Source organism: Podarcis bocagei, assembly GCF_964188305.1.
Source record: "Podarcis bocagei genome assembly, chromosome: 10".
NCBI lineage: Eukaryota > Metazoa > Chordata > Lepidosauria > Squamata > Lacertidae > Podarcis > Podarcis bocagei.
Genome location: NC_138135.1, coordinates 2,173,200 through 2,201,198, shown reverse-complemented (window position 1 = coordinate 2,201,198; position 27,999 = coordinate 2,173,200). Strand labels below are relative to the sequence as shown.

Here is a 27,999-nt window from a genome sequence, read left to right as displayed (position 1 = left end):
GCAGGCAGGGTGGGAGGGGGCTCACCCCCCCCTTTCCTGTAACACAAGAGCCGGCTTGGAGGAGGAGGAGGAAGAGGAGGAGGAAGGAGTAAACGTATGGGGGGCGGGAATTGGGGCTGTGGGGGCGGGGTGAGAGGAGGATGTGCCGGGAGGGGAGGGAAAGAATTGAGGGGGGAGAGGAAGGTTCCCCCCCTCCCCTCTTCCTTCTGGATCAGGAGAGCGGGGGAGGGGCTGATCCCGGAGATCCAGCTGCCAAGTGGGTCCCGTCCCTCCTACAAGGTTTGCATTGCAACATCCTCCCCTCCCCCACCCCACGAGCTTAGATCCCTCCGTGTTTAGGTTTTGGTGCTGTTCAAACCAGGAATGGAGGGGGGCAGCTAAAAGACTCCCCCCAAATCCCAGCCCCCCACCCCAGACTCTGACTCAGGCCAGGACAAGGACCGTGGACACAGGCCCCGTCCCTGCACAGCAGCCAAGAGGCTCAGAAAAGCAGCCGATACAATTGGAGCCAGAAGCGGATACCGTGAATCGGACTGTTTCCTCGACTATCCAATATAGAAAGCTGATGAAACGTCAAATAATCTCCAAAATTCTACGGTTTGACCGGTTTCCTTGCTTCCAAAGTCTAATGACTCCTCTCCAATTAGGGGATCCAGGGCTCCCCCTGACTCCATAATCCCTTAGCAGGCCGGAGGCGATCAAGGGCAGCACATGCCCCAGGCAGAAATCCATCGGGATGGCGGGTTGAATCCTGATACTTTGAAGGGAGAAGGGCAGGAAAGCCTTTCAGCTGGGGGATGGGTAAATACTATTACGTTCTTTGGGGAAGAGGTTTGGGAAATTGGGGTTATTGACGGGATGGGTGACGGGCTCATGTTTCCAAACGCCAAAGACTCCTACTTTGTGACATATTTGTGATGCATCGATGATGCTGTCGAAAAATGTATTGTGGGAAATGGGGAGAAAAAATTGTGGGGGGGGGGGCCATGTCATGTATTGATGAAGTTGTTGGAAAATTTATTATGGGGAAGGGGGTAAAAGCCTTAAAAGTTCATGCAATCATATGTTCCTACTTTTTGTGTGTTTGAACCTTGTTGCAACAAATAAAGATCAGGTCAACTGACCACTGTTAGCTCCACCCTGAGGAGCTGGGCAGCGGAGGAAATCCGCACCCCGGGATATTTTCCTTCTCAACTCTTTCCCACCTGAGCCTCACCCCCTTACCTAAAAGCCGGACACAGCACAACGTGAGAGGATTGTGACTCCTGTCTCAGGAGTGTGGTGGAGTCTCCTTCTTTGGAGGTCTTTAAGCAGAGGCTTGACAACCATATGTCAGGAGTGCTCTGATGGGGTTTCCTGCTTGGCAGGGGGTTGGACTCGATGGCCCTTGTGGTCTCTTCCAACTCTATGATTCTATGATTCTATTCCTGCCCTCAGGAAGCAAAATAGCTCCCCCCTCCCAAGCAAAGCAACCCCGGGATGCTGTGTCCCCCAATCCTTGACATGAAAAGGGGGGCTCTGGAAACTTTCAGGGAGCAGGCGGGGAGGGGGCTGCCCAGGCTCCAGAAGCTCCTTCTCGCTGGTTCCTCCCCATCGCCCTCCTGCTGCCTGCCTCCCCTCCGCTCCTAGAGCTGCTTCGCAAGTGCGGGGAAGCTGCAGCCACTCTCCCCCCCCCAAGTTCCCTTAAGAGCCCCACATTGCATGGGGCAGCCTCACCTGCAGCGAAACAAAACCAGCTGCCCTGGCCGAGTGGAGCCAGGCTGGGGGGCACCATGGGGACCCCAGAAATGTGTCCCTAGAAGAAATGCACCTCCCCCCTTCTCTGGTGCTCAAGTGCTGCCGGTGGGCTTCCCAGAAGAGACCCCTGCTTGGCCCCTGGGAGGACAGGAGCCCCTTGGGCCTGATCCTGCAGGGCTCACCTGACGCTCTGGTGCAAGTGAGCCCCCCTTTGTCCTTCAGGGAGAACAGGGTTTCCCAAACTTGGGTCTCCAGCTGCTTTTGGACTACGGCTCCCATCACCCCTAGCTGGAAGACCAGTGGTCAGGGGTGATGGGAATTGTAGTCATGCCCTCCGGGTGGCTTTGGCAAGTGAGCCCAGCTGCAAGTGACAAGGGTGGGGGAATTCCGTCCTGGTGACATGGAAAATACAAGGGTGTGTGTCTTTACCATCTGACATTATCCCCCTGGGTCCAAAACCCCTCTCCCCTCAGTCGCACAAGAACAACACACACATCCTATAAATACAGGAAACACGGTCTCTGCATTTTATGAATGGGATTTACGGACTTTGTGTTTTATGAATGGGATTTATGAATAACTGAAGCTCACCAATCAAGAGCGCTATGCTTTGACAGCTAGGCAATGGGGGAATCCGTAGACGGCTGGAACTCTCTGCAAACCAGCCATTCAGCTCAGCCTTTGCACGGTTGTCTCAGCGCCCTCCTGCTGCTTAGACTATGGGCAAAGTATATTAAATGTATCCATTTTGGTTTTGATTGCCTAAGGTTGCTACACTGTTACAAAGATTGTGTCTGAATGTATCCTTTCAGCTTGACAGCTCAGGGCAAGATACCTAACTTTGCAAATTCATATAATATCCATTCTTTAACCAATTCTTCCCATTCCAACGAATTTAGGCTTCACCCTCCTCCATGACCCTCGAAGCGCATAGTCACGCAGGCCGTAAGAACAGGGCCTCCTGCCATAATCCCCTGAGCGCATAAAGCCCTGAGTGCAAGGATGTATGTCGATAGTTTTATTGTTCTCTGGGTGGTGGGTACTTGAGAGGTGTCCGGAGATGTATCTGATAGAAGGACGAACTGCTGAACTTGTGTAACCCTTTGATACCCCTCCCCACTTGTGACATACTAGTGAGGATGCTGCTCAAAATTTATTCTGGGGGGGGGGGGGAGTTAAAAAGGTTGACGTCATCCCAGGCTCGGGGTTCTTGCTCTGTGTGGAAATCTCTTGCACAACAATAAAGATCATGGTCTACTGATCGCTGGTTTGCTCCAGATTACAGTGGTACCTCTAGTTACGAACTTAATTCGTTCCAGAGTGGGTAACTCTTCAAGGTTAGCGGAGTTTAACTTCCTTCTTTCACTGACCTCACAGACTCATGGGGGACGAGCTGGGCCCTCTCAACCCGGGATTTTCCTTATCACTGGCCATCACCCTCTGCAGGGAGGTGGGACCGATTCGGATGGTCCGCCCCCACCACTTAATGGACCCAATTGGCTTCCAGAGAGTGGTAGGGGATGTTTTATCCCATGTTGATGGCCTTTCAGCTGATTCCCTGGTGGCCCGCTGGAATGTGGAGTTAACCAGGGCTATTGACTGTCTGGCTCCAAAGCGCCCTCTCCGATTGCATGGAGCCCGGACAGCCCCGTGGTTTTCCACGGATCTGAGGGCAATGAAACAATCGTTGAGACGGCTAGAGTGCCGGTGGCAGAAAACTCATTCTGAATCAGACCGGACACGGGTTAGAGCTCAACGTCGAGCCTACCAAGTGGCAATGGCGACGGCGAAGAGGGCCTTCTTCGCCGCCTCCATTACATCTGCAGAAAACAGCAGCAGGAGACTTTTTCAGGTGGTTCGCAATCTATCAGAACCACCTGTACCACCGGGGCCTGGTAGGGACCCCAAGATCTCCTGCAATGCTTTTGCAAAGTTTTTTGCAGATAAAGTCGCTCAGATTCAGAAGGAGGTAGACTCCACCGTGGGAGCAGGGCCAGGGCGGGAGTGTGCTAGAGTTCTGTCTGGTCCTGTTATATGGGATCAATTCCAATCTGTTACCTCCGAGGATGTGGACAGGCTGCTTGGGCGCGTGAAACCAACCACCTGTCTCCTTGATCCTTGCCCATCCTGGCTAATAAAAGCAAGCCGGGAAGGACTGGGCGATGGGCTTCGTGGGGTGGTGAATGCTTCCCTCTGTGAGAGAGCCTTCCCAGACCTGCTGAAAGAGGCGGTCATTAAACCGCTTCTTAAAAAAACATCTTTAGACCTGGCCAATTTGGCCAACTATCGCCCAGTCTCAAATCTTCCATTCTTGGGCAAGGTGATTGAGCAGGTAGTTGCTGAACAACTCCAAGCACGCCTGGAGGAAACGGAACATTTGGATCCCTTCCAATCGGGATTCAGGCCTCACCATGGGACTGAAACTGCCTTGGTCGCGCTGGTTGATGATCTCCGGCGGGCTAGGGACAAAGGTGAGAGCTGTTTCCTAGTTCTGCTGGATCTCTCAGCGGCCTTTGACACCATCGACCATAACATCCTTCTGGACCGTCTAGAGGGGCTGGGAGCTGGGGGCACTGTTATACAGTGGTTCCGCTCCTTCCTCCTGGGCCGTGTCCAGAAAGTGGTGGTGGGGGATGAGTGTTCAGACCCCTGGGCTCTCACTTGTGGGGTGCCTCAGGGTTCTGTCCTCTCCCCCATGCTTTTTAATATCTATATGAAGCCGCTGGGAGAGATCATCAGGGGGTTTGGACTGGGTGTTCATCAGTATGCAGATGACACCCAGCTCTACCTCTCCTTAAATCAGAACCAGTGAAGGCGGTGAAGGTCCTGTGTGAGTGCCTGGAGGCGGTTGGAGGATGGATGGCGGCTAACAGATTGAGGTTGAATCCTGACAAGACAGAAGTACTGTTTTTGGGGGACAGGGAGCGGGTTGGTGTGGGGGATTCCCTGGTCTTGAATGGGGTAACTGTGCCCCTGAAGGACCAGGTGCGCAGCCTGGGAGTCATTTTGGACTCACAGCTGTCCATGGAGGCACAGGTTAACTCTGTCCAGGGCAGCTGTCTACCAGCTCCACCTGGTACGCAGGCTAAGACCCTACCTGCCCGCGAACTGTCTCACCAGAGTGGTGCATGCTCTAGTTATCTCACGCTTGGACTACTGCAACGCGCTCTACGTGGGGCTACCTTTGAAGGTGACCCGGAAACTGCAATTAATCCAGAATGCGGCAGCTAGACTGGTGACTGGGAGTGGCCGCCGGGACCACATAACACCTGTTCTTAGAGATCTGCATTGGCTCCCAGTACGTTTCTGAGCACGATTCAAAGTGTTGGTGCTGACCTTTAAAGCCCTAAACGGCCTTGGTCCTGTATACCTGAAGGAGCGTCTCCACCCCCATCGTTCAGCCTGGACACTGAAATCCAGCGCCGAGGGCCTTCTGGCAGTTCCCTCATTGCGAGAAGTGAGGCTACAAGGAACCAGACAGAGGGCCTTCTCGGTAGTGGTGCCCGCCCTATGGAACGCCCTCCCATCAGATGTCAAAGAGATAAATAATTACCTGACATTCAGAAGACATCTTAAGGCAGCCCTGTTCAGGGAAGTTTTTAATATGTAACGCTATATTGTTTTTAACACTGATTGGGAGCCGCCCAGAGTGGCTGGGGAAACTCAGCCAGATGGGCGGGGTATAAATAATAAATTATTATTATTATTATATAGTATAGGGCTAAGTGCCCCTATTCCTCCAGCAGGAGCGATTGTGGGGATTCCATTCAGCTGTGCCGTTCCCAAATGGCAATTCTTCTCCAGCCATTGTGGGAGCAGACGGGCTGGAAGCTGAAGAGGTTTCCCTTGGAGTAGGCTTTGCCTAGGACTTCGCTTTCTGCTGACCTCAGTCTCTTGGATTGTGGCCAGCTTTCCTCTTCCATTTCCCTGAATGCTGAGCAGTGTTGGATGTGTGGGGAAGCAAAATTCACCCCAGAACTTTTCTGCAGGGTTCCCTTCACTGCGCAGAAGGAAGGCGGGAGGGGGGAAAACGTACTAATAAAGGGACGGTACTCTGAATGGAGAGGAGCAGAAGCGGAGTTCCCTCAAGATCAGTATTGGGACCTGTGGCTTTTCAACTTGTTCATAAATGATCTAGACTTAGGAGGCAGCAGGGAGGGGGCAAAGTTTGCTCATGGCAGCAAATTGTCCAGGGTTGTTCAAACAAAGAGAGATTGCAAGGAGCTCCAAAAGGACCTCTCCAAACGGGGTGAATGGGCAGAAAATACAGTTCATTGTCAATGAGATTAAAGTGATGCATGTTGGGACAAAAAAAACCTACACCCTTTAATATAATGTACAGGCTCATGGGGTCTGAACAGGGTTTCTTTGTGTGCTCTAGGAGACCAGGGGAGATGGGAGCTGGTTGCAGCAGGAGGGGGAGTCTCCCTGGATGCTTCAGCAGCCGGCCTCCTCTGGGTCTCTTGACCCTCTCCTCTCCTCCCTCTGAGTCTGAACTGCTCTCTGCCCCAGCCTCTTCCTGCTCACCAAACCCTGTTTCCTCCTCAGCTTCCAACGCCTCCCCTCCCGTTCTGCTCCCTTTCCTCCCTCTTTCTGCTCACTGCCATCCCACCACAAGTCCCCAGGATCTAAGCCTTCTTCCCTTGTAGGTCCCCCAACTGGTGCCTCCCCCCCCCTGCACCCAGCTGTTCCATGACAGCAAAAGCAGAAACAACAGTAAAATCAGTATGATAGCAATATGATCTGTGGGCCTCTGGTAGGAAAACTCCCTAGCAGCATGACTGAATAAAAACTTCTGGGACTATGGAAAAATACTACCTTCCCCAAACCCCAGAATAAGGAGGAGCTCTGGGGTTGCCCCATGGGGTTCAAGAGTGAAGATGGGCCCATCAGAAGACTTCCCTGGTACCTGCAGTCCTTCCGTTCCCCTCTTGCAATTAGGCTTGGGGGGAAATCACCCATTAACTTACAGTATTATCAGTTTTCTTCAGAATGCTTAGGAATTTCTGGTGAAGAATCAGTGCTTGGAGATCATGCGGTGGGGGGATGACAGAGTTTGGTGCAAAAACCGTCTTGCATGCTTGAGTAGAGCAACTCCAGGGCATGAGCCAAGTAGCAGCAGGGTAGGGGCCACATGCAGAGCCAGTCCCACATTGAGGTCAAAAACACACAGAGAGGCAGCAGGACTTCTTCAGTAATAGTTTACTGAGCTTTCAAATCATACAGTTCTCACTGGGTCCCCAGTGAGGCACAAAACTTGGCTCCTGAGAGCAAATCCAGTTTCAGCAGTAAAAAAATACACCACACAAGATATCTAAGCATAGGCGCCGACTCCATGGGGCTTGAGGGGGCCCGAGCCCCCTCAAAAATTCATTGGGGGGGCTCCGCCCCCCCAATAATCTCCGGCGCCCCTCCAGCAGAGCGCCATCGCCGCCCTTCCCCCAGCCCAAAATGCACAGGGTCGGGCTGCATGCCCTCCCTCCCGAGCAAAAGCTCCACCCAATTTCCTTCGGAGCTGATTAATAGGCGCAGCACGCTCTCCCCTATTCGCTCACGAGGAGCCGGTGCCACTTTATTTGCATATTCATGAGCTTATTTATTATTCATGAGCTTTCCCGGGCCCCCCCAATATTTTTTATAAGTCCGCGTCCCTGTATCTAAGTCAGGCACACAAACCGGCAGAAGGGAGCAAGGGAGGAAAGAGGCTGGAAGGAAACAGGGCAATGGAGGTGTGTGTGTCGCTTCCTGTCATCTGGGAGGGAAGTCAGGAACTCAGCATCTGCAGGGGCTTCACGAAGAAAAGCTTTCTGCCGGCTGCTTCCAGGCAAATGAGCATCCCAAAAACACAAACTGTGATCTGTGGTGTGTTGCCATATCAATTGTTTTTGAAAAGTTATCACAATGTGGTCTAGAAACCGGTATAGGATGAGATTAATAGATCGCCCAGCCCTAATCCTCATTCACCACCAGAAATCCAGATTCACCAACTCCCCCTCACTATCAAAAGGTACCTTACATCTAAAATTATACTCACTAGTCAAAATAAAAAAATTCCTTCCTGTGTATCTGAAGAAGTGTGCATGCACACGAAAGCTTATACGAAGAACTAACTTAGTTGGTCTTTTAGGTGCTACAGGAAGGAATTTTTTTATTTTGACTATGGCAGACCAACACGGCTACCTATCTGTAACTATACTCACTAGTGTGAGACATTACCTTCATTATTTCATTACTATACAATTTTACATATAAACACCAGAACCTCAAATACACGACATGCTTTTAAAATGGATTTTCTGCTGAGTTGAGTTCATTGCTGTGAAGAAGGCTAAACTCTGAAAGGAACACTTTCCTCACTCCATACATTTCAATGGGTTCTCCCCTCTGAGAGTCCTTAGATGTTCCTTAAACACTCCATTATAACTAAAGCACTTTCTGCAATCTTTCCCTTTAAACAGCTTCTCCTCTTTGAGGGTTGATGGGTTTGTAGGGTGTCAACTGCTAAAGTTCTTCCTGTCCATGAGTCTCTTGATGTAGGACTTCCACTAGGACTGAACCTCTGTCTACTTGACATTTATATAGTTTCTCTCATGTGGGAGTTTGTTGACGTAAATCAAGGGTTCCACTCGGACTGAAGCTCCTTCCAAACTCCAAACATTTAAATGGTTTCTCCCCTGTGTGAGTCAGATGGTGTCTTCTAAGGCTTGCATTGAAACTGAAGCTCTTTGTATTGATGGAAGAGATTCATAAACACCAAGCGGGCTTTCTCCCGGGAAGACACTTGTCTGATAATTTGAGGAACATAATTGATATTTTGGAAAAACTAGAAGTGAATATAAACACTAAAGCAGTTCTGATATTTGTGGATGCGGAGAAAGCTTTTGACAATATCTCTTGGAGTTTCATGAAGAAGAACCTACAGGGGATGGGGGTAGGCCAAGGTTTTGAAAATGGTATAGGTGCAATATACTCTGAACAAAAGGCTAAATTAATTATAAATAATGTGGTGACGGAAGAATTTAAGATAGAAAAAGGGACACGACAGGGGTGCCCAATCTCCCCACTGCTTTTCATTTCGGCCCTGGAGGTTCTGCTGAATATGATTAGAAGGGACCGGTTGGTTAAAGGTATACAGGTCGGAGCCAAACAGTACAAACTGAGAGCATTTGCAGATGACTTAGTATTGACGTTACAGGAGCCAGAATCTAGTACTAAAAGGGTTTTAGAATTAATTCAAGAATTTGGTCAAGTGGCAGGATTTAAACTGAACAAGCTAAAAACTAAGGTTTTAGAGAAAAATTGAACACGGATTGAAAGAGAGAAGTTTCAGAATGAGACAGGCCTGACTGTGGTTAAGAAAGTGAAATACTTGGGGATTAATATGACAGCCAAAAATGGGAACTTATTTAAAGATAATTATGAAACATGTTGGACAGAAGTGAAAAAAGATTTAGAAATTTGGTCAAATTTGAAGCTTTCACTGTTGCGTCGTATTGCTGTGATAAAAATGAATGTATTGCCTAGAATGTTGTTTTTGTTTCAGACATTGCAAATTGTGGACAAGATGGACTGTTTCAAGAAGTGGCAGAGAGATATCTCTAGATTTGTCTGGCAGGGCAAGAAGCCCAGAATAAAATTTAAGATATTAACTGATGCAAAGGAAAGAGGTGGATTTGCCCTGCCAGACTTTAAACTTTACTATGAATCAGCAGCTTTTTGCTGGTTGAAAGAATGGCTACTTCTTGAAAATACAGACATTTTGGATCCAGAAGGCTTTAACAACGTATTTGGATGGCATGCATATTTATGGTATGATAAGGTCAAAGCACATAAAGCATTCAAAAATCATATTGTCAGGAGAGCATTGTTTAATGTTTGGATAAGATACAAGGATTTATTGGAAAATAAAACCCCAAGGTGGTTGTCACCGATGGAAGCGAAAGCTCTGAAAAGGCTCAATATGGAGGCCAAATGGGCGAAATATTGGGAAATTTTGGAACAAGAAGGAGATAGACTGAAACGGCAGAGTTTTGAGAAATTAAAAAACAAAGTGCGAGACTGGCTTCATTATTATCAGATAATGGAGGCATATAATTTGGATAAGAAAATTGGCTTCCAGGTGGAAAAATCAAAATTGGAAACAGAACTGTTAGAACCGAAAACTAAGATTTTGTCAAAGATGTATAACTTGCTGTTGAAATGGAATACTCAGGATGAAACGGTGAAATCTGCTATGATTAAATGGGCACAAGATGTTGGACATAATATTATGTTTGCTGACTGGGAACAGTTATGGACCACAGGTATGAAGTTTACGGCATGTAATGCCCTAAGAGAGAATATTATGAAAATGAAATACAGGTGGTACATGACCCCAGTCAAGCTTGCAAAAAATTTATCATTTGCCCAATAATATATGCTGGAAATGTAAAGAAACTGAAGGTATATTCTTTCACCTTTGGTGGATGTGCCCAAGGATTAAGGCCTTCTGGGAAATGATACATAATGAACTGAAAAAGGTATTTAAATATACCTTCTTGAAGAAACCAGAGGCCTTTCTTCTGGGCATTGTCAGCCAATTGGTGTCAAAGAAGGACAGAACTTTTTTTATGTACGCTACAACAGCAGCAAGAATACTCATTGCAAAGTATTGGAAGACACAAGAACTACCCACTTTGGAAGAATGGCAGATGAAGGTGATGGACTATATGGAACTGGCAGAAATGACTAGCAGAATACGAGACCAGGGAGAAGAGTCGGTGGAAGAAGATTGGAAGAAATTTAAAGACTATCTACAGAAATATTGTAAAATTAATGAATGATAGAATGATGTTGGATAGCAATTAAGGGTTCCCAGCTGTAATGCTTTAAGAGAATATGAAAAAAGGGTTATAATTGGGTTAAAATCTAATGGTAAGGATTTGCTGAACCAATAAATTGAAGCGGAATACAAAAAAGGGAGGTATGAGGAGGTCCGGGAAATAAGCTAAAGGAAAATAAGTAATAGAAAATAGGTGTGTTTTTAACTGTTTTTATTTTGTATTTTTCTTTTTCTTTTTCTTTTTTACTGTAATATTTCAAAAAATCTTAATAAATATTATATATATATATATATAAAGAAAAGAAACTGAAGCACTTTCCGCATTCCATGCATTCTTATGGTTTCTCCCCTGTGTGTGTCCGTTGATGTATATTGAGGTTTCCACACTAACTGAAGCTCTTTCCACATTCCATACATTTAAATGTTTTCTCCCCTGTGTGAATCCGTTGATGTGTCTTAAGGTTTCCATTTCGACTGAAGCTCTTTCCGCACTCAATGCATTTAAATGGTTTCACCCTTTATGAGTCCGTTGATTTTTTCTAAGGTTTCCAATCTGAATGAAGCTCTTTCCACAGTCCACACATTTATATGGTTTCTCCCCTGTGTAAATCTGTGGATGTGTTTTAAGGTCTCCATTTTGACTGAAGCTCTTTCCGCACTCAATGCATTTAAATGGTTTTCCCCCTGTGTGAGTTTGTTGATGTCTTCTAAGGCTTGCATTGAAACGGAAGCTCTTTCCACATTCCATGCATTAAATGGATTCTCCCCTTTGTGAGTCTGCTGGTGTAATTTAAGGTCTCCTTTTTGACTGAAGCTCTTTCCACACTCCATACATTTATATGGTTTCTCCCCTGTGTGAGTCTGGTGATGTCTATTGAGGTGTCCACTCTGACTGAAGCTCTTTCCACACTCCATACATTTATATGGTTTCTCCCCTGTGTGAGTCTGGTGATGTTTATTGAGGTGTCCACTCCGACTGAAGCTCTTTCCACACTCCATACATTGAAATGGTTTTTCACCCGTGTGAGTCTGTTGATGTGAACTTAAGTGTCCACTCCGACAGAAGCTTTTTCCACACTCCATACACTGAAATGGTTTCTCCCCTGTGTGAATCCGTTGATGTTTTCTAAGGTCTCCACTCTGACTGAAGTTCTTTCCGCACTCTATACATTTATATGGTTTCTCCCCTGTGTGAGATCGTTGATGTTTTCTAAGGTCTCCACTATCACTGAAGCTCTTTCCGCACTCTATACATTTATATGGTTTCTCCCCTGTGTGAGTCCGTTGATGCATATTGCAGTGCCCACTCTGAATGAAGCTCTTTCCACACTCCATACATTTATATGGTTTTTCACCAGTGTGACTTCGCTGGTGTAATTTAAGTTCTGCATTCCGCCTGAAGCTCTTCCCACACTCCATGCATTTAAAAGGTTTTTCACCCGTGTGAATCAGTAGGTGTGAACTTAACTGTCCACTCCGACAGAAGCTTTTTCCACACTCCATACATTGAAATGGTTTCTCCCCTGTGTGAATACGTTGATGCTTTCTAAAGTCTCCACACCAACTAAAGCTCTTTCCGCACTCTATACATTTATATGGTTTCTCCCCTGTGTGAATCCGTTGATGTTTTCTAAGGTCTCTACTATCACTAAAGCTCTTTCCGCACTCTATACATTTATATGGTTTCTCCCCTGTGTGAGTCCGTAGATGTGAACTTAAGTGTCCACTCTGACGGAAGCTTTTCCCGCACTCCATGCATTTAAATGGTTTTTCCCCTGTGTGAGTCCGCTGATGTATATTGAGGAATCCTCTCTGACTGAAGTTCTTCCACACTCCCTGCATTGTAATCCTTTCTTGTAAATGTAAATCCGCTGATGTGTTCTAAGTTTTCCACTATCAGCGAAACTTTTCCGAAACACCATGCTTTTAAATGGTTTCTCCTCTCAGAGTCATTGATGTGAGCTATGTGTCCTCATTCAATGAAGCATATCCCACATTTCACACATTTTAATTTCTATTCCTAATGAAACGAAAGGTGCCCCATTCCTTGGAATTCTGAATGTCTTCTCCATCACCTTCTTCAGACTGGGAGGAAAGGAAATCCTGTTTGGGTTTCAAGGAAGAGAACAAAGGGAAAGAGAACACATCAAGCGCCATTAGCCCCTTCTCTTATATCAACATCTCCTACATTCCCCCGCCTCCTACCCATGTTCCCAATTTTTTGGAAATGAAAAAGCAATGTCATCAAATGATAGTAATGCATCACCACCTTTCATAATCCTCAATCATTGCTAATAAAGCAGCATGATCTTGGAATACAGCCTTTTCAAATCAATTGTTTCCTCACAGAAAGGCAGCTGCTCTCTGTCCGTGAACAGGCCCTCTCTTTCTCTGGTCCATCGTTCCTTTGGACATTCCCCATCCTCTGCATCATAATCCTGCATCCACCTCTAGATCTTTATGAATCACCTGCACAGTCCCATTGGCCACAAGAGGTCCATGTGGACCATTTTGGAAGGCCCAGGTCTACATCTTCTCCAGGGACTGTGGTCTGGGTCAGTCAGATAACTAGTGACAAGGCTTGGTGCTTGGGGTCAGCTGAATGGGTGCTCAGGGAAGCTCCTGTTCTTGGAGATGGACCTCCATCTACATGCCTCACATTGCATGGAGAGAGCAGGAGAAGCAGAAGAAAAGCAGCTGGCACATTGGAATCCCAGACCCCCACTGTTCCTTATAATAATGATGGGCTGCCTGATCTCGAGCCCATCCTAAAGTGACACTGAAAAAGCTGCATATTAAAGGCAAATGGATAAGTGTACTAGTGAAAACTTCAACCTTGAATATGTAGTGTTGAATTATTGATGGCCTGAAGTTGTGTTATTTCTAGAGACAGGAATTCATTCTGGTTCTGTCTCAAATATAGCTATTATATGATGTCATGAGGTGTCATGGGAGCGGTAGTACCTTTGGTGGTCCCCACCCTGCACTCAGCTCTCACCTGTGCCTTCCAGAAGCTGTCAGGATGAATCAGGGGCCACAATCCCAGGAATGGCTTCAACCGGCTGGCAAAACCAGGTGAGGATAGCTGATGGGTCTCAAATCCTTGGGGGGCTGGGCAATTCTGCTGCACCTGAAGTCAAGCCCTGGTGGATGGAAAGGATGAGAAGAACAGTGAATCCCACAGTCTAGAAGGCAGATTCTTCCCGTGAGGAAGAGGAAAGTGAAGGGCAGATGGGATCGTCAACCGGGGAAGGAAGCCCATCTAGAAGGAAAACTCTGGTCCTAAACCTTCACTGCCTCGTGAGTTGTCTTCAGAAGAAGAAAAGGCTATGGAGGGAAACCCACACAAATCCAGAGTGGAGTCTCTAAGACGGTTGGATGGTGTCATGCACACCTTCTTCATTCATCTCCTGCAGCCAAGCTGGTGCCAAACATACTGCTCTGCTTTCCTTGGGACCATATCAGCCCAGGACCCCCAAACCCACTGCCCAGGCTGGCAGTGCTACAAACACAGCAGTTTCAAGTGGGGAGATGGGCTCAGAGCTGTGTATCAAAGTCTCTCCGATGTGGAACAAGGGAAACAGAAACAAAATTTACATCATAAAGGTAAAGGTAAAGAGACCACTGACTATTAGGTCCAGTCGTGGCCGACTCTGGGGTTGCGTCGCTCATCTCGCTTTATTGGCCGAGGGAACCAGCGGCATACAGCTTCCGAGTCATGTGGCCAGCATGACTGAGCCGCTTCTGGCGAACCAGAGCAGCGCATGGAAACGCCGTTTACCTTCCTGCCAGAGTGGTACCTATTTATCTACCTGCACTTTGACGTGCTTTCGAACTGCTAGGTGCGCAGGAGCAGGGACCGAGCAATGGGAGCTCACCGCATCACGGGGATTCGCACCGCTGACCTTCTGATTGGCAAGTCCTACGCTCTGTGGTTTAACCCAAAGCACCACCCGGATCCCATATTTACATCATACGGCACTGTAAAAGTATTCAAAATATTTGTTTTTCGAAGAAAAGACCACAATGTATCATGTGGCCCCTTCAAAGCTAATGAAAGTCTTGTGGCTGGAGCTTTTGGGGGTGCAGGACCAGGAAATCTCCTGCCGCCATGATCCTTCCAATGGGGATTCAGGCCTCATCGTGGGACTGAAATTGCCCTGGTTGTGCTGGTTGATGATCTCCAACGGGCCAGAGGCTGAGGGGGAAGCTCTTTCCTGGTTCTGCTGGTTCTCTCAGCGGCTTTGGAGACCTTTGGCCATGGTGTCCTTCTGGACCCTCTAGGGGAGCTGTGGGCCCTGTTATGCAGTGGTTCCCCTCCTTCCTCCTGGGCCATGTCCAGAGAGTGGTGTTGGGGGATGAGTGTTCAGACCCCTGGATGCTTACTTGTGGGGTGCCTCAGGACTCCATTCTCTCCCCCATGCTTTTTACTATCTATATGCAGCCACTGGGAGAGATCATCAGGGGGTTTGGGCTGGGTGTTCACCAGTATGTGGATGATGCCCAGCTCTTCCTCTCTTTTAAATTGGAACTAGTGAAGATGGTGAATGCCCTGTGTGTCTGTTTGGAGGTGGTTGGAGGATGGATGGCGGCTAAGACATTGAGGTTGAATCCTGACAAGTCAGAAATACTGTCCCTGGGGGAGGGTTGGGGCACTCCTGGTCCTGATGGGGTAACTGTGCCCCTGAAGGACCAGGTGTGCAGCCTGGGGGTCACCGCCTTCTGGGATCCATTTGTGAACACAATGTGTGAGTCAACTCTTTTTATACTTTTATAGAAGACTGTTTCGTGTCTTATCTTTTTATGAGGGACTAAAGTGGAAATTACCAAGGAATCTTATTTTAGAGGCTTTAGCGAGCCTGAGCAAATGCATCCGCTGTAAGTTTAAAAGGGAGAATGTTACTCTGCTAAATTGTACAACTTGTTAACACAAGTTGGAAAGGATATAATCAAACAAAATATCCTCTCCTGCATTCCTGAACATTCCCAGTGTCATGGTTGCATTTCTCAGGCATAGAAAAGTACGGATCTAAGTACAGCGATAATTCCTAACCTATCGGTTCAAGAAGGTTCTGGTAGTTTTACTCTGTATGATTCAAAGCTGGTGTTTTCTCTAGATCATGGGGAGGCAAACTAAGGCCTGGGGGTATAAATGTGATGATGATGATGATGATCTTGTGGGGTTTTTAAAAGTTATTTTGGAATTCGTACTGCTATATCAGCTCACAAAATGTTATGGGTGGAGAAAATCACAGGGTTGTAAAAGGCGAAAGATTCATACGATCTGAAGAGAAACCAGAGACTGAAAAGACTCAGCTTAAGAACTACCGCCCAATATCATTACTCAATGTGGATTACAAATTTTTTGCAGATATTTTGGCAAAAAGACTGAAAAGAGTGTTGATGGAGAAGATTCATAAGGACCAAGCAGGCTTTCTCCCAAAAAGGCATTTATCAGATAATGTGAGGAACATAATAGACATTTTGGAACTATTGGAGGTGAATATAAACACTAAAGCAGTACTGATATTTGTGGACGCGGAGAAAGCCTTTGACAATATCTCTTGGAGTTTTATGAAAAAGAATCTTCATGGGATGGGGGTAGGCCAAGGATTTGAGAATGGTATGGGTGCGATATACTCTGAACAAAAAGCTAAGTTGATTGTAAATAATGTGATAACTGAAGAACTTAAGATAGAAAAAGGGACACGACAGGGGTGCCCAATTTCCCCACTACTTTTTATCTCGGTTCTGGAGGTGTTGCTAAATATGATTAGAGATGACCAGCAGATTAAAGGCGTACAGGTCGGAGCAAAACATTACAAGTTAAGAGCTTTTGCAGATGCTTTGGTACTTACTTTACAAGAGCCAGATATTAGTACAAAAAGAGTGTTGGAGATAATTCAAGAATTTGGTCAGGTGGCCGGATTTAAATTGAATAAACAAAAGACTAAAGTTTTGGGGGGGAAATTGACAGTTATGGAGAGGGAGAAATTCCAGAATGAAACAGGTTTGACAGTGGTTAAGAAGGTGAAATACCTAGGGGTTCATTTGACATCTAAAAATTTGAACTTGTATAAAGATAACTATGAAAAATGTTGGTCAGAAATCAAAAAAGATCTAGAAATATGGTCAAATTTTTAATTGTCAATGTTAGGCCGAATTGCAGTTATCAAGATGAATGTATTGCCTAGAATGTTATTTTTGTTTCAAACCTTGCAGATCCTTGACAAGATGGACTGTTTCAAGAGGTGGCAGAAAAACATTTCGAAATTTGTCTGGCAGGGCAAAAAGCCCAGAATAAAATTCAAAATACTGACAGATGCAAAAGAAAGAGGGGGATTTGCCCTGCCGGACTTAAAATTGTACTACGAAGCAGCAGCGTTTTGCTGGCTGAAAGAGTGGATGCTCCTCGAGAATACAGATATCTTGGATTTAGAAGGTTTCAATAATACATTTGGTTGGCATGCATATTTATGGTATGATAAAATCAAAGTGCATAGGGCTTTCAAAAATCATATTGTTAGAAAAGCATTATATAATGTCTGGATAAGATATAAAGACTTGTTGGAAAACAAAACCCCTAGATGGTTGTCACCCTTGGAGGCTAAGGCATTGAAAAAGCTCAATATGGAGGCCGAATGGCCAAAGTATTGGGAAATTTTGGAACAAGATGGAGACAAATTGAAGTTACAGAGTCATGAGAAATTGAAACCTAAAGTACGAGATTGGCTCCATTATTACCAAATAATGGAGGTGTACAAACAAGACAGGAAAATTGGCTTCCAGGTGGAGAAATCAAAATTAGAAACTGAATTGTTAGAACCCAATACTAAGAACTTGTCAAGAATGTATAATTTGCTGCTGAAATGGAATACACAAGATGAAACAGTTAAATCAGCAATGATTAAGTGGGCACAGGACATTGGTCATAACATTATGTTTGCTGACTGGGAATGGTTGTGGAACACCGGGATAAAATTTACGGCATGCAATGCCTTAAAGGAAAATATTATGAAAATGATCTATAGGTGGTACACGACCCCAGTCAAGCTAGCAAAGATCTATCACTTGCCTGATAACAAGTGCTGGAAATGTAAAGAATCTGAAGGTACTTTCTACCACCTTTGGTGGACGTGCTCAAAGATTAAGGCCTTCTGGGAGATGATATATAATGAAATGAAAAAAGTACTTAAATGTACCTTTCCTAAGAAACCAGAGGCCTTTCTCTTGGGCATTGTCGGCCAATTGGTGCTAAAGAAACATAGAACTTTCTTTATGTATGCAACGACAGCAGCAAGAAAACTTATTGCAAAGTATTGGAAGACACAAGATCTACCCACCCTGGAAGAATGGCAGATGAAAGTGATGGACTACATGACACTGGCTGAGATGACTGGCAGAATCCGTGATCAGAGGAAAGAGACGGTGGAAGAGGATTGGAAGAAATTTAAAGTTTATCTTAAGAACTATTATAAAATTGATGAATGCTAAAATGTCGAGGTGTTGAGAAAGAAAAAGGGATCACAGTGACATAAGATTAAGCTGAAGAAAAGACTAAGAGGACACATATTTGATAAAATTATTGGGAAGTTGCTGAAATAACTTTGGAAATTGGGATGCAGAAAGGGGAGGTATGGGGGAGTCCGAGAAATGAGGGTTATGAAAAAAAGGCTATGAAATTATACATGTTTGTTTGTCTTTTTATATGTTTGTACTGTTTAAAAAATGTTGTAAAACCAATAAAAAAATTTATATATAAAAAAAAGAGAAAATCACAGGGTTGTTGTAAAATATAATCCCACCCACGACTTCTCATTTATATACAGTCTGTAAATTTGGGGAGGTCACACACCTCACCTGTGCTAATACTGGCAGTCTTTGGCCTCCACACGCACACCCGGTGTGTAGAGCCTCCAGCCACAGGCACTGTCTATCATGAAAATGGGTCCTTTGACTGGGAAGATGACACGCAGCGTAAATTAATAATGCAGAGTTTTGAAGAATAAAAGCTTTACTGAATTAAAATAAGCTTCTTCATAAACAACATGGTTCCGACTTCCGGAGGCGGCGCGAAACAGCAATGGCGGTCCTCTTCGGTCTCTGAAGAGGGGCTCCGCGGAAAAGGGTCGTGCGCTGCGGCACAGTGACAACCCATCAAGAAAAACCACAGGCAGAGTGAGCCCGTGGCCGTGGGACTCGGCGGGCACCAGGAGCGACCCCAGAAGCGGGGAAGGAGCCTCGTAAGGGGCTCCGGAACGTGGAAGGGGAAGTGGTGCTGTGAGTTCATCGCTCTTTCTGCGGAAGCGAAGCCGCGCGGCTGCTGCTGATGAGCGCTGTCCTTTCTTCCTGGAACATTCGGCTACAGAATTGTATACTCGTGAGTAAGGATTTACAAATGCTTATTTGAGTCAAAATTTCTTTAAAAAAATTTGGCTGAAAATGGGAGGTGAAAAAAGGAAGTCCGCCTTCCGACTTTGCTAAGATCAAAGCAAAAAACCTTTGCAAGCTGAGAGCGCTGTGAGAAGGACTTTAAAAGGAAGCTGTCAGAATCGTGCAAGTTGGATCTTGTCTATTTAAAAGAGAGAAAAGGATTAAGAGGTCGGTGAATGATTTGATTTGAACGGAAACCTTCCCTCTCCTTTACTAAGTGGATTACAAAATAACCAAATGCCGGGACTGCCAGGACACTAGGAACTGTGAAATTGCAGAAACTGTAACTAAAAGTGGATGTGCTACTTTGGGCGCGATTAGACACAAATAAGAAGGAAACTGTTACTGCATCATTATTGAAACTTTGTTCTACTTTGGGAAAGCTCTTTAAGCATAAAGGGACATTGAAGGTACCTTTTTAAACTCTTTTTATCTGTGGGCTTCTGTATAATGGTGGGAAAAGTGTATATCTCCATTGAATTACAGGGAAGCTCCCTCTAGTGGATTTAAGACTAACAATCTCTGGGAACTGCTTATTTTTTGGACTATCTTCTTGGTGGTTGTTTATTTTTTTGGATTATTTTTCCCATGGGACTTACAATTTGACCTTGACGCATAGACAGCTGTGGAATGAGTGGCACAAGGAAAAGGGCAGCTAAAACAAAAGCAGAAGAGCTACTGCTACAAACAACATTGCCTGTGCAGCCTGTACAGTCACGTAGATCATCTGTTCCTACTGTTTTAACATTGAAAGAAGGACAAGGTGCGCAGCCAGCTCAAGAGCCAGTTTTAAAAGATATGGCTTCAGGAGGGATTGACCCAGTTTCTAAACAAATTTTGGATCAGCTGGCAGCTTTAAATACAAAGTTTGATCAAGTTACAACCACTATTAATAAGCTGACTGACCAAGTTTCTCAAAATACACAAGTAATTGGGAACCTCCAAACAACAAACTTAGAAAATCGGAAACTGGCTGAACAAGCAAATCAAAAAGCAGAAGAAGCCAATAAGAAGGTGGAGGAAGTAAGAAGGGAAGTAAGGCCACTCTGCAGGCAAGTAAGTGAACAGCAGGCCTATCTGTCTATGGTGGAATTGAAAAATCGGGAAAATAATCTGAGACTACGATCAATACCAGAACTTGAACAAGACAATTTGATTGGTTTTTTGACAACAGAATTATCAAGGTTCTGGGCCATAGAAGAAGATAAGGACTTTAAAATTGTCACCGCTTTCAGACTGGGAAGAGTGGTGAGGAAGGACAGAGCTAGAGATTGCCTGATCATTTTGAGATCTAGGCAAGAAAGTGACAAAATACTAGGCCTACACTTTAAAAAAGCATTGGTGATTCAAGGTAAAAAAGCAGAAATCTACAGAGATATTCCAAAACAACTTTTGGATTTAAGAACTACATATAAGGACCTAGCAGGATTACTGAGAAACAACACAATTCCTTATAGGTGGGAATTCCCCCAAGGACTATCCTTTACTATCAAAGGGAAGAAAATCAAAATCAAAACAGTAGAAGACCAAGAAAAATTTTTGAACGACTATGGCGAGGACCTTCGGAAGGGAGTAGCAGGAGCCGGGCCAGTATCTTTGCCTGAACCAACGACCTGTTCTACCTCCGGGTCTGGACGAGAAGGAAGATTCACCCCAAGAGGATTCTTAGATTGATCCAGGATGTCTCTGCAGCTTCTCAGTTGGAACATAAATGGCGGAAATTCTCCGGAAAAAAGAAGGAGGATCTTTCACATATTGAAAAAAGAAAAATTGGACATTATTTGTTTGCAGGAAACCCATGTGACTAGGCTCCATAGGAAAGTATTAATCAACAAAAGACTAGGCCAAGAATTTATTTCATCAGATAAAGTCAAGAAAAGAGGCGTTGTGATTTATGCAAAGGAGAACCTGTCACCGAAACTTCTATTTAAAGATGAGCATGGAAGAATTTTGGCAATTGAGATACAAGCACAAGGAGAAAAGTTTTTGATAGTAGGAATTTATGCACCAAATGAAGGGAAGTCAGAATTTTACAAGAAGCTGCATGAGATATTGCTGGACTATTTGGACTATTCTAACATCATTTTGATGGGAGATATGAATGGGGTGGTCTCTACCTATATGGATAAGTCACAGAACCAGAACCTGACCAAAGATGGAAGACTACCAAAGACTTTTTTTGAATTGACTGACAGTATGGATTTGATTGACATTTGGAGGACAAAGAACCCCCTAGGTAAAGAAGGAACATTTTTTTCTGAGGCTCATTTGTCATGGACAAGAATAGACCAAATTTGGACATCTAGAGGACTGGCACCTAAGACTTTAAAAGTGGAAATCTGCCCAAAAACCTGCTCCGACCATAACGCTTTGAAAGTGGAATTGAGACTTACTCCAACCGGCTCCTTCAGATGGAGAATGAATGACACCCTGCTAAGAGATCAAGAGATTGTGAAAAAGGCCCAAAAAACTTTAAATGATTATTTTGAAATAAATTTGAACACTTCGGTGGAAAAGAGAATAATCTGTGACGCAAGTAAAGCAGTAATGAGAGGGTTTCTGATACAACAGAACACGATCAAGAAAAAACTCTGGAATGGAAAAAAGGATAAGATATTAGAGAAGATAAGAGATGGAGAGAAAAAATTGAGACTAAAACCAAAATCTAAAGAGATTCTGAGAGAAATCAAGTTTTATCAAGCACAATATGCGAAATTAGTAAATCAAGAAGTGGAATGGAAAATTAAACAAATGAAACAGAGATCTTTTGAATCGGCGAATAAATGTGGAAAACTGCTAGCATGGCAGTTAAAAAGGAGACAAAAATTGAACTTTGTTACCAATCTGGAGGTTGAAGGGAAAAATATACAGAAACCGGAAGAAAGAAGAAAGTGTTTCCAGAAATATTTCAAAAAACTTTATACGCAAGGGCCTCAGGATGTGACTGAGATAGATCAATTTTTAAAAGCTAATGGATTACCAAAATTATCTCAAGAAAAGAGAACAATCTTAAATTATCGAATAACACAACAGGAAATTGAGAGTGCCATCCAGAATATGCAACTTGGCAAATCTCCAGGCCCAGATGGACTTACCTCCAAGTACTACAAGACTTTAAAAGACTATTTGATACGACCACTAATGGAGGTTTGTAACCAGATTATGGAGGGGAAGAAGGCACCGGAAACGTGGAAAGAAGCTTTCATCACATTGATTCCTAAGTTGGAAACTGAAAAGACTCAACTAAAGAACTACCGTCCCATCTCACTCCTAAATGTGGATTACAAAATTTTTGCAGACATTTTGGCAAGCAGGCTTAAAAGAGTCTTAAATGAAGTAATTCACAAGGACCAGGCAGGCTTTCTCCCAGGCAGACATTTGTTTGATAACACGAGGAACATTATTGATATTTTGGAACTTCTGCAAACAAATATCAATACAAAAGCAGTTTTAATTTTTATTGACGCGGAGAAGGCCTTTGACAACATTTCTTGGAAGTTTATGAAGAAAAATTTGGAAGGGATGGGAGTGGGACAGGGGTTTGAAAATGGCATAGAAGCAATCTATTCAGAACAAAAAGCTAAACTGATAGTGAACAATGTGGTGACAGAAGAGTTTAAAATTGAAAAAGGAACACGACAGGGGTGTCCCTTATCCCCTCTTTTATTTATTTCAGTCCTGGAGGTGCTTTTGAGTATGATAAGGGAGGACCGGTCGATACAAGGAATACAGGTCGAAGCGAAACAATATAAACTGAAAGCTTTTGCAGATGATTTGGTTTTAACATTACAGGAGCCAGAATCTAGTACAAAAAGAGTTTTAGAATTGATTCATGACTTTGGTCGGGTGGCGGGCTTCAAGTTGAATAAACAAAAAACCAAAGTTTTGGGAAAGAACTTCACACCTTTAGAAACAGATGAGTTCCAGAAGGAAACAGAATTAACTGTGGTTAAAAGAGTGAAATACCTGGGGGTCAATTTGTCTTCCAAAAACTTGAATTTATTTAAGGACAATTATGAAAAATGTTGGTCAGAAATTAAAAAGGATTTAGAAATTTGGTCAAGATTGAAACTCTCCTTGTTGGGTAGAATCGCAACAGTAAAAATGAATGTATTGCCAAAGATGTTGTTTTTGTTTCAAACCCTTCAGATCATGGACAGAGTGGAATGTTTTGGAAAGTGGCAGAAGGATATTTCAAAGTTTGTTTGGCAGGGCAAAAAGCCCCGTATAAAGTTTAAAATACTAACTGATGCAAAAGAAAGAGGGGGGTTTGCCCTGCCAGACTTAAGGTTATATTATGAAGCTGCAGCCTTCTGCTGGATGAAAGATTGGTTACTTTTAGAGAACACTGATGTCCTAGATCTGGAAGGGTTCAATAACTCTTTAGGATGGCATGCATATCTGTGGTACGACAAGGTAAAGACTCTCAAAATGTTCAAAAACCATATTGTCAGAAAAGCAATATTTATGGTCTGGACAAAATACAAAGACTTATTAGAAAGTAAGACCCCGAGGTGGCTATCACCAGTGGAGGCCAAGGCCCAAAAAAAACCCAATATGGAAGCCGGTTGGCTGAAATATGGGGAAATAATAGAAAAAATAGGTGACAATTGGAGGTTACAGAGCTATGAAAAATTAAAGCATAAGGTGCAAGACTGGTTTCATTATGCTCAAATACAAGAGGTTTTCAAGTTGGACAAAAAAACAGGATTCCAGGTGGAAAAATCGAAATTAGAGACAGAACTGTTAGAACCAAAGACTAAGGTACTTTCGAGAATGTATAACTTGCTGCTTAAATGGAACACTCAGGATGAGACAGTCAAATCAGCCATGATAAAATGGGCTCAAGACATTGGGTACAACATTATGTTTGAAGACTGGGAAAGGTTATGGACCACCGGTATGAAATTCACGGCATGTAGTGCCTTGAAAGAAAATATTATGAAAATGATATATAGGTGGTACATGACCCCAGTCAAGCTTGCTAAAATATACCATTTGTCTGATAATAAATGTTGGAAATGTAAGGAGGCTGAAGGGACATTCTTTCACCTCTGGTGGACCTGTCCAAAAGTGAAGGCCTTCTGGGAAATGATCTACAATGAGTTAAAAAAGGTATTTAAGTATACCTTTCCCAAGAAACCAGAGGCCTTCCTTTTGGGCATTGTTGGCCAGAAAGTGTTAAAGAAGGATAGAACATTTTTTATGTATGCAACAACAGCAGCAAGAATATTCATCGCAAAGCACTGGAAGACACAAGATTTGCCCACACTGGAAGAGTGGCATATGCAATTGATGGACTATATGGAACTGGCCGAAATGACTGGCAGAATCCGTGATTTGGGAGAAGAGACAATGGAGGAGGATTGGAAAAAATTTAAGGACTATTTACAAAAATATTATAAGCTATATGAATGTCAATAATTTGCATGAACTGGAAATCAAGCTCCAGCAATAAGATTTTGTATATTGGAAATTAAGATATAACTATGAAAGGACTAAAGTTTAAAATAATATTGTGTTTATTTTAGGGCAAAAGTAAATTGATAATAAGTATTTTGAACCCAAAAGAGAATTATTTGAAAGTATTAATAACACATGAAACAAGCTATTAATTTGCTGTTATTTTTATTGTAAAGAAAGCAGGGTGAGATAGACGTGGGGAAGTCCAGTCGGTTATGGAAAAATGTAATGGAAAGTTGGATTTCTTTTGTTTTTCTTTTCTTCTTTTCTCTTTTGTTATCTGACTTTATACTTATATCTGGAAAAAAGCAATAAAAATCTATAAAAAAAAAACATAAACAACATGGTTCCAAACAGTTTGACTGAGATTGCATGCAGACTCTGCTCACGGCTGAGACAGACAGACTCTTGCTGAAATCTTACAGACAGCACAAAGTGCAACTGGCTACTACGTCACATGTCAGAATGACTCCACAGTTAGCAGTTAAGCCTGAATAAATTGAGGAGGCCCAAATGACTGTGCAGTCCCTGCACTTCCCAGCCTGCTTGGCTGCTTCTGCTCTCATGTGTCTTTGTCACGTGACAAAAGATTCATGCAGTCGCTGTCATCAGATGCTGAAGGATTGTATCTCAGCTTGTCAGTCACTCTGACATTGGCTACAAAGAATAAGAGGAACAGAAATGCTTTTGAGGTGCAACTTCCGTATCAATCCTGAGAGCCATTCCATGGACTCTGCACCCCTGTTTCTGAGGACAGGTGTACATTATCCTCATCCTCAGTGGAAAAGACGCTTAAAGATGGAAGCCTGAGAGAGAGGAAAAGGTTTCTGGCTGCTTCCTGGGTGGGATTGCGGAAACCAAGAGCCGCTTCTGAGAAGGCCTCTCCCCTCCTCTCTTGTCACGGCTAAAAATTGGCCGCTGTTTCTTTAATGCTTAAAAAGCTGTGGTTTGTATATATAGAGTGAGAAATGTTAGTTTGGTGTTGGGTTGGTTGGTTGGTGAAAGCTGGCAGTGTTGATGTGTGTACAGTTGGTCAGTCGCTTTTGCAGAAAGACTTTTGAAAATACAGTGGTACCTCGGGTTAAGTACTTAATTCCTTCCAGAGTTCCATTCGTAACCTGAAACTGTTCTTAACCTGAAGCACCACTTTAGCTAATGGGGCCTCCTGCTGCCGCTGCACAACCACCACAATATTACTGTTCTCATCCTGAAGAAAAGTTCTTAACCTGAGGTATTATTTCTCAGTTATCAGAGTCTGTAACCTGAAGCGTCTGTAACCTGAAGCGTCTGTAACCTGAAGCGTCTGTAACCCGAGGTACCACTGTAAAAGCAGAAATTACTCTGCAAGGATGCTCTTCTCCTGGACTCTTTTATGCTGACAAGGGCCCAAGGACCAGGCTGAGGCGACAAATGGAGGCCAGAACCTTCTCTTTTCTTTTCACAAATACTGACATCTCTTCCTCTGGACTTCCTCTCCTCTCCAGGGGACCAATGGTTGGACTGGGCAGAATCGCTGTGTCTGGACAGGGCAGGGGCTTATGGGGCAGGAAGAGGATGGAGATTGCAGGAAGGAAGGGTGGGGGGCAGGACCCCCACTTTCCAGGGATCCCTCTCTGGTCGCCTTGAAGGGGGGGGGGGTCGATTACTGGGCGGGAGAGAGAGGCCAAGGCTGTTCCACCAGAGATCCCCCGCAGCTGCCACAATGGAGACGCGATATCTCCCCCCCCCCGCCGCCAATGCTGCCCTTCCCTGCCCCAGGGATGCTCCTCTCCCTCCCCCCCCAATTTCCTTGACCCCCTCCCTCTCTCCAGAGTCTCCCCTGCATCCAGAGGCTCCCTTGGCTCTGTTCACCCCACACCCTGCGCCCCCATCTCTCCAGCCGGAGGCGCCCCCCCAAGAGAACATGGGAGGGACAGGGGGGTCTCTATCCAGGCGTCTCTCGCGCCGCTTAACCCTTTCATGGGCCGCTTTTCTCCACGCAGAGCCAGGGGAGACGGGTGAGGGGTCCGCCCTGCGAGGAAAGCCCCCTGGGGGCGCTTGGGGGAGCTGGAGGGGGTCTCTGGGTCCTTCCCCCCCTCTCCGCCCCCCCCCCCGCGACCCCTTTACCTCTTTCTCCTCGCTCCCGATTCTCCTCTCCTGCAACATCCACGGGGGGGGGGTCCCCTGCCTCCTCCCTCCCCTTTCAGAAAGCGCCCCCCTCCCAGCTTTGGGGCAGAGCAGCAATCCGGAGTGGAAGCTCCACTTCCGGGAGAAGCAGAAAGGTTGGGAGGGGGGCTCCCCGCCCCACATTTCTGGAGCAGAAACCGGATTGGAGGAGGAGGAGGAGGAGCAATGTATTGGGGGAGGGATTTGGGATGATGGGGGCGGGGTGAGAGAAGGATGTGCCGGGAGGGGAGGGAAAGTATTGAGCGGGTGGGGGGGCGAGAAGGAGGAGTATAAATCTTCCCCCCCCCGTCTTCCTTCTGGGATCAGGAGAGGGGGGAGGGGCTGATCCCGACAATCCAAGAGCGAAGTCACAAAATGAGTTCTGCATTTAAATCAGATCAGACTCCGAGTTCGTGTTTTGGCAACATGACAAGTCTGTCTGTCCGTCGGGATGCCTGACGATTCCTGCTCGCTGCCTTTTCCTGGCCAGCCGGAGAGATCACTGGAAAGGGAGGATTTCTTGACTCCAGAATCCATCACCGCAGACCCGTTTCATTCAGGCATAGAGATCTGCTCTTTGGACCAGTCTGCTTGGATCATGTGGATCATCAATGGATCATATGAATCATCACTAGATCATCCATGATGCCATACCCGTCTCACGGAGGGGGGGGGGGCTCAGGAAGAATCTCCTGCCACGTGACTGGGGGAGTCTGGGGGCTGACGGGGGGCAGACAGGGCTGCTGTTTTGCTCTCCGTACTATTTCAGCTCAGGTTTTACTGAAATGGGTGGATTCATTGAGGAAACGGGGCTACGTTGCAAAGAGGCAAATGTGTCTACTTTGTTACCACCCAGTGAGTTGTGTTGCAAAGGCCATTTGCAGAAAGGCTCCTATTGTATCACCTGCGGCTACATGCCGGAGTTTGGGTGTTTTGTGGAAATGTGTCTCTATAACTGCACTTCTCCCCTTGAGTTTATAATGGCAAGACATTAAATCCCATGAGATGTGCAAACTGGAAGCACCACTCTGCAGCCCTGCCTGATGCACGCTTACTTAGGAGTAACCCCTACGCGGTTCAAAGGGATTTGCCGTTCCATCTGATGCACGCTTACTCAGAAGTAAGTCCCCATAGTCGCCTTTGGCTGGGCTTGACCAGCCAGGGGTCCTTTACCTTGGGTAACAGGGGCCAGCCCCCTGCTGCAGCCCCAGCCCCTGCTGGCTGGTCACATCTTCCACGCCAAGAAACTGGGCAGAGCCTTTAGGAGCCTCTGCCTGAACCTGCTGCTCTTCTCCCTGGCACCGCCATCTCCACGCAGGTGCCCCCGAGGCAGGTTGGCCTGCAGTTCCCCTCAGTGCCAGCCAGAACGATGCCTGCACTCAGAACACCTGGAGGGCACT

The 27,999-nt window shown here is 45.3% G+C and overlaps 1 protein-coding gene across 1 annotated transcript; it reads right to left on the bottom strand.

The window, feature by feature from the left end:
• Positions 1 to 10,580: 10,580 nt before the first annotated feature.
• Positions 10,581 to 26,769, bottom strand: LOC308596850 (uncharacterized protein; the record flags this gene model as incomplete). Its single annotated transcript, XM_081212157.1, has 4 exons — positions 26,561 to 26,769; positions 13,557 to 13,701; positions 11,578 to 12,661; positions 10,581 to 10,594 (listed from the first exon to the last, which is right to left on the bottom strand). Exons 3-4 carry the CDS (start codon positions 12,398 to 12,400, stop codon positions 10,581 to 10,583), a joined length of 837 nt encoding a protein of 278 aa, XP_081068283.1. The 5' UTR covers positions 12,401 to 12,661; positions 13,557 to 13,701; positions 26,561 to 26,769.
• Positions 26,770 to 27,999: the final 1,230 nt, after the last annotated feature.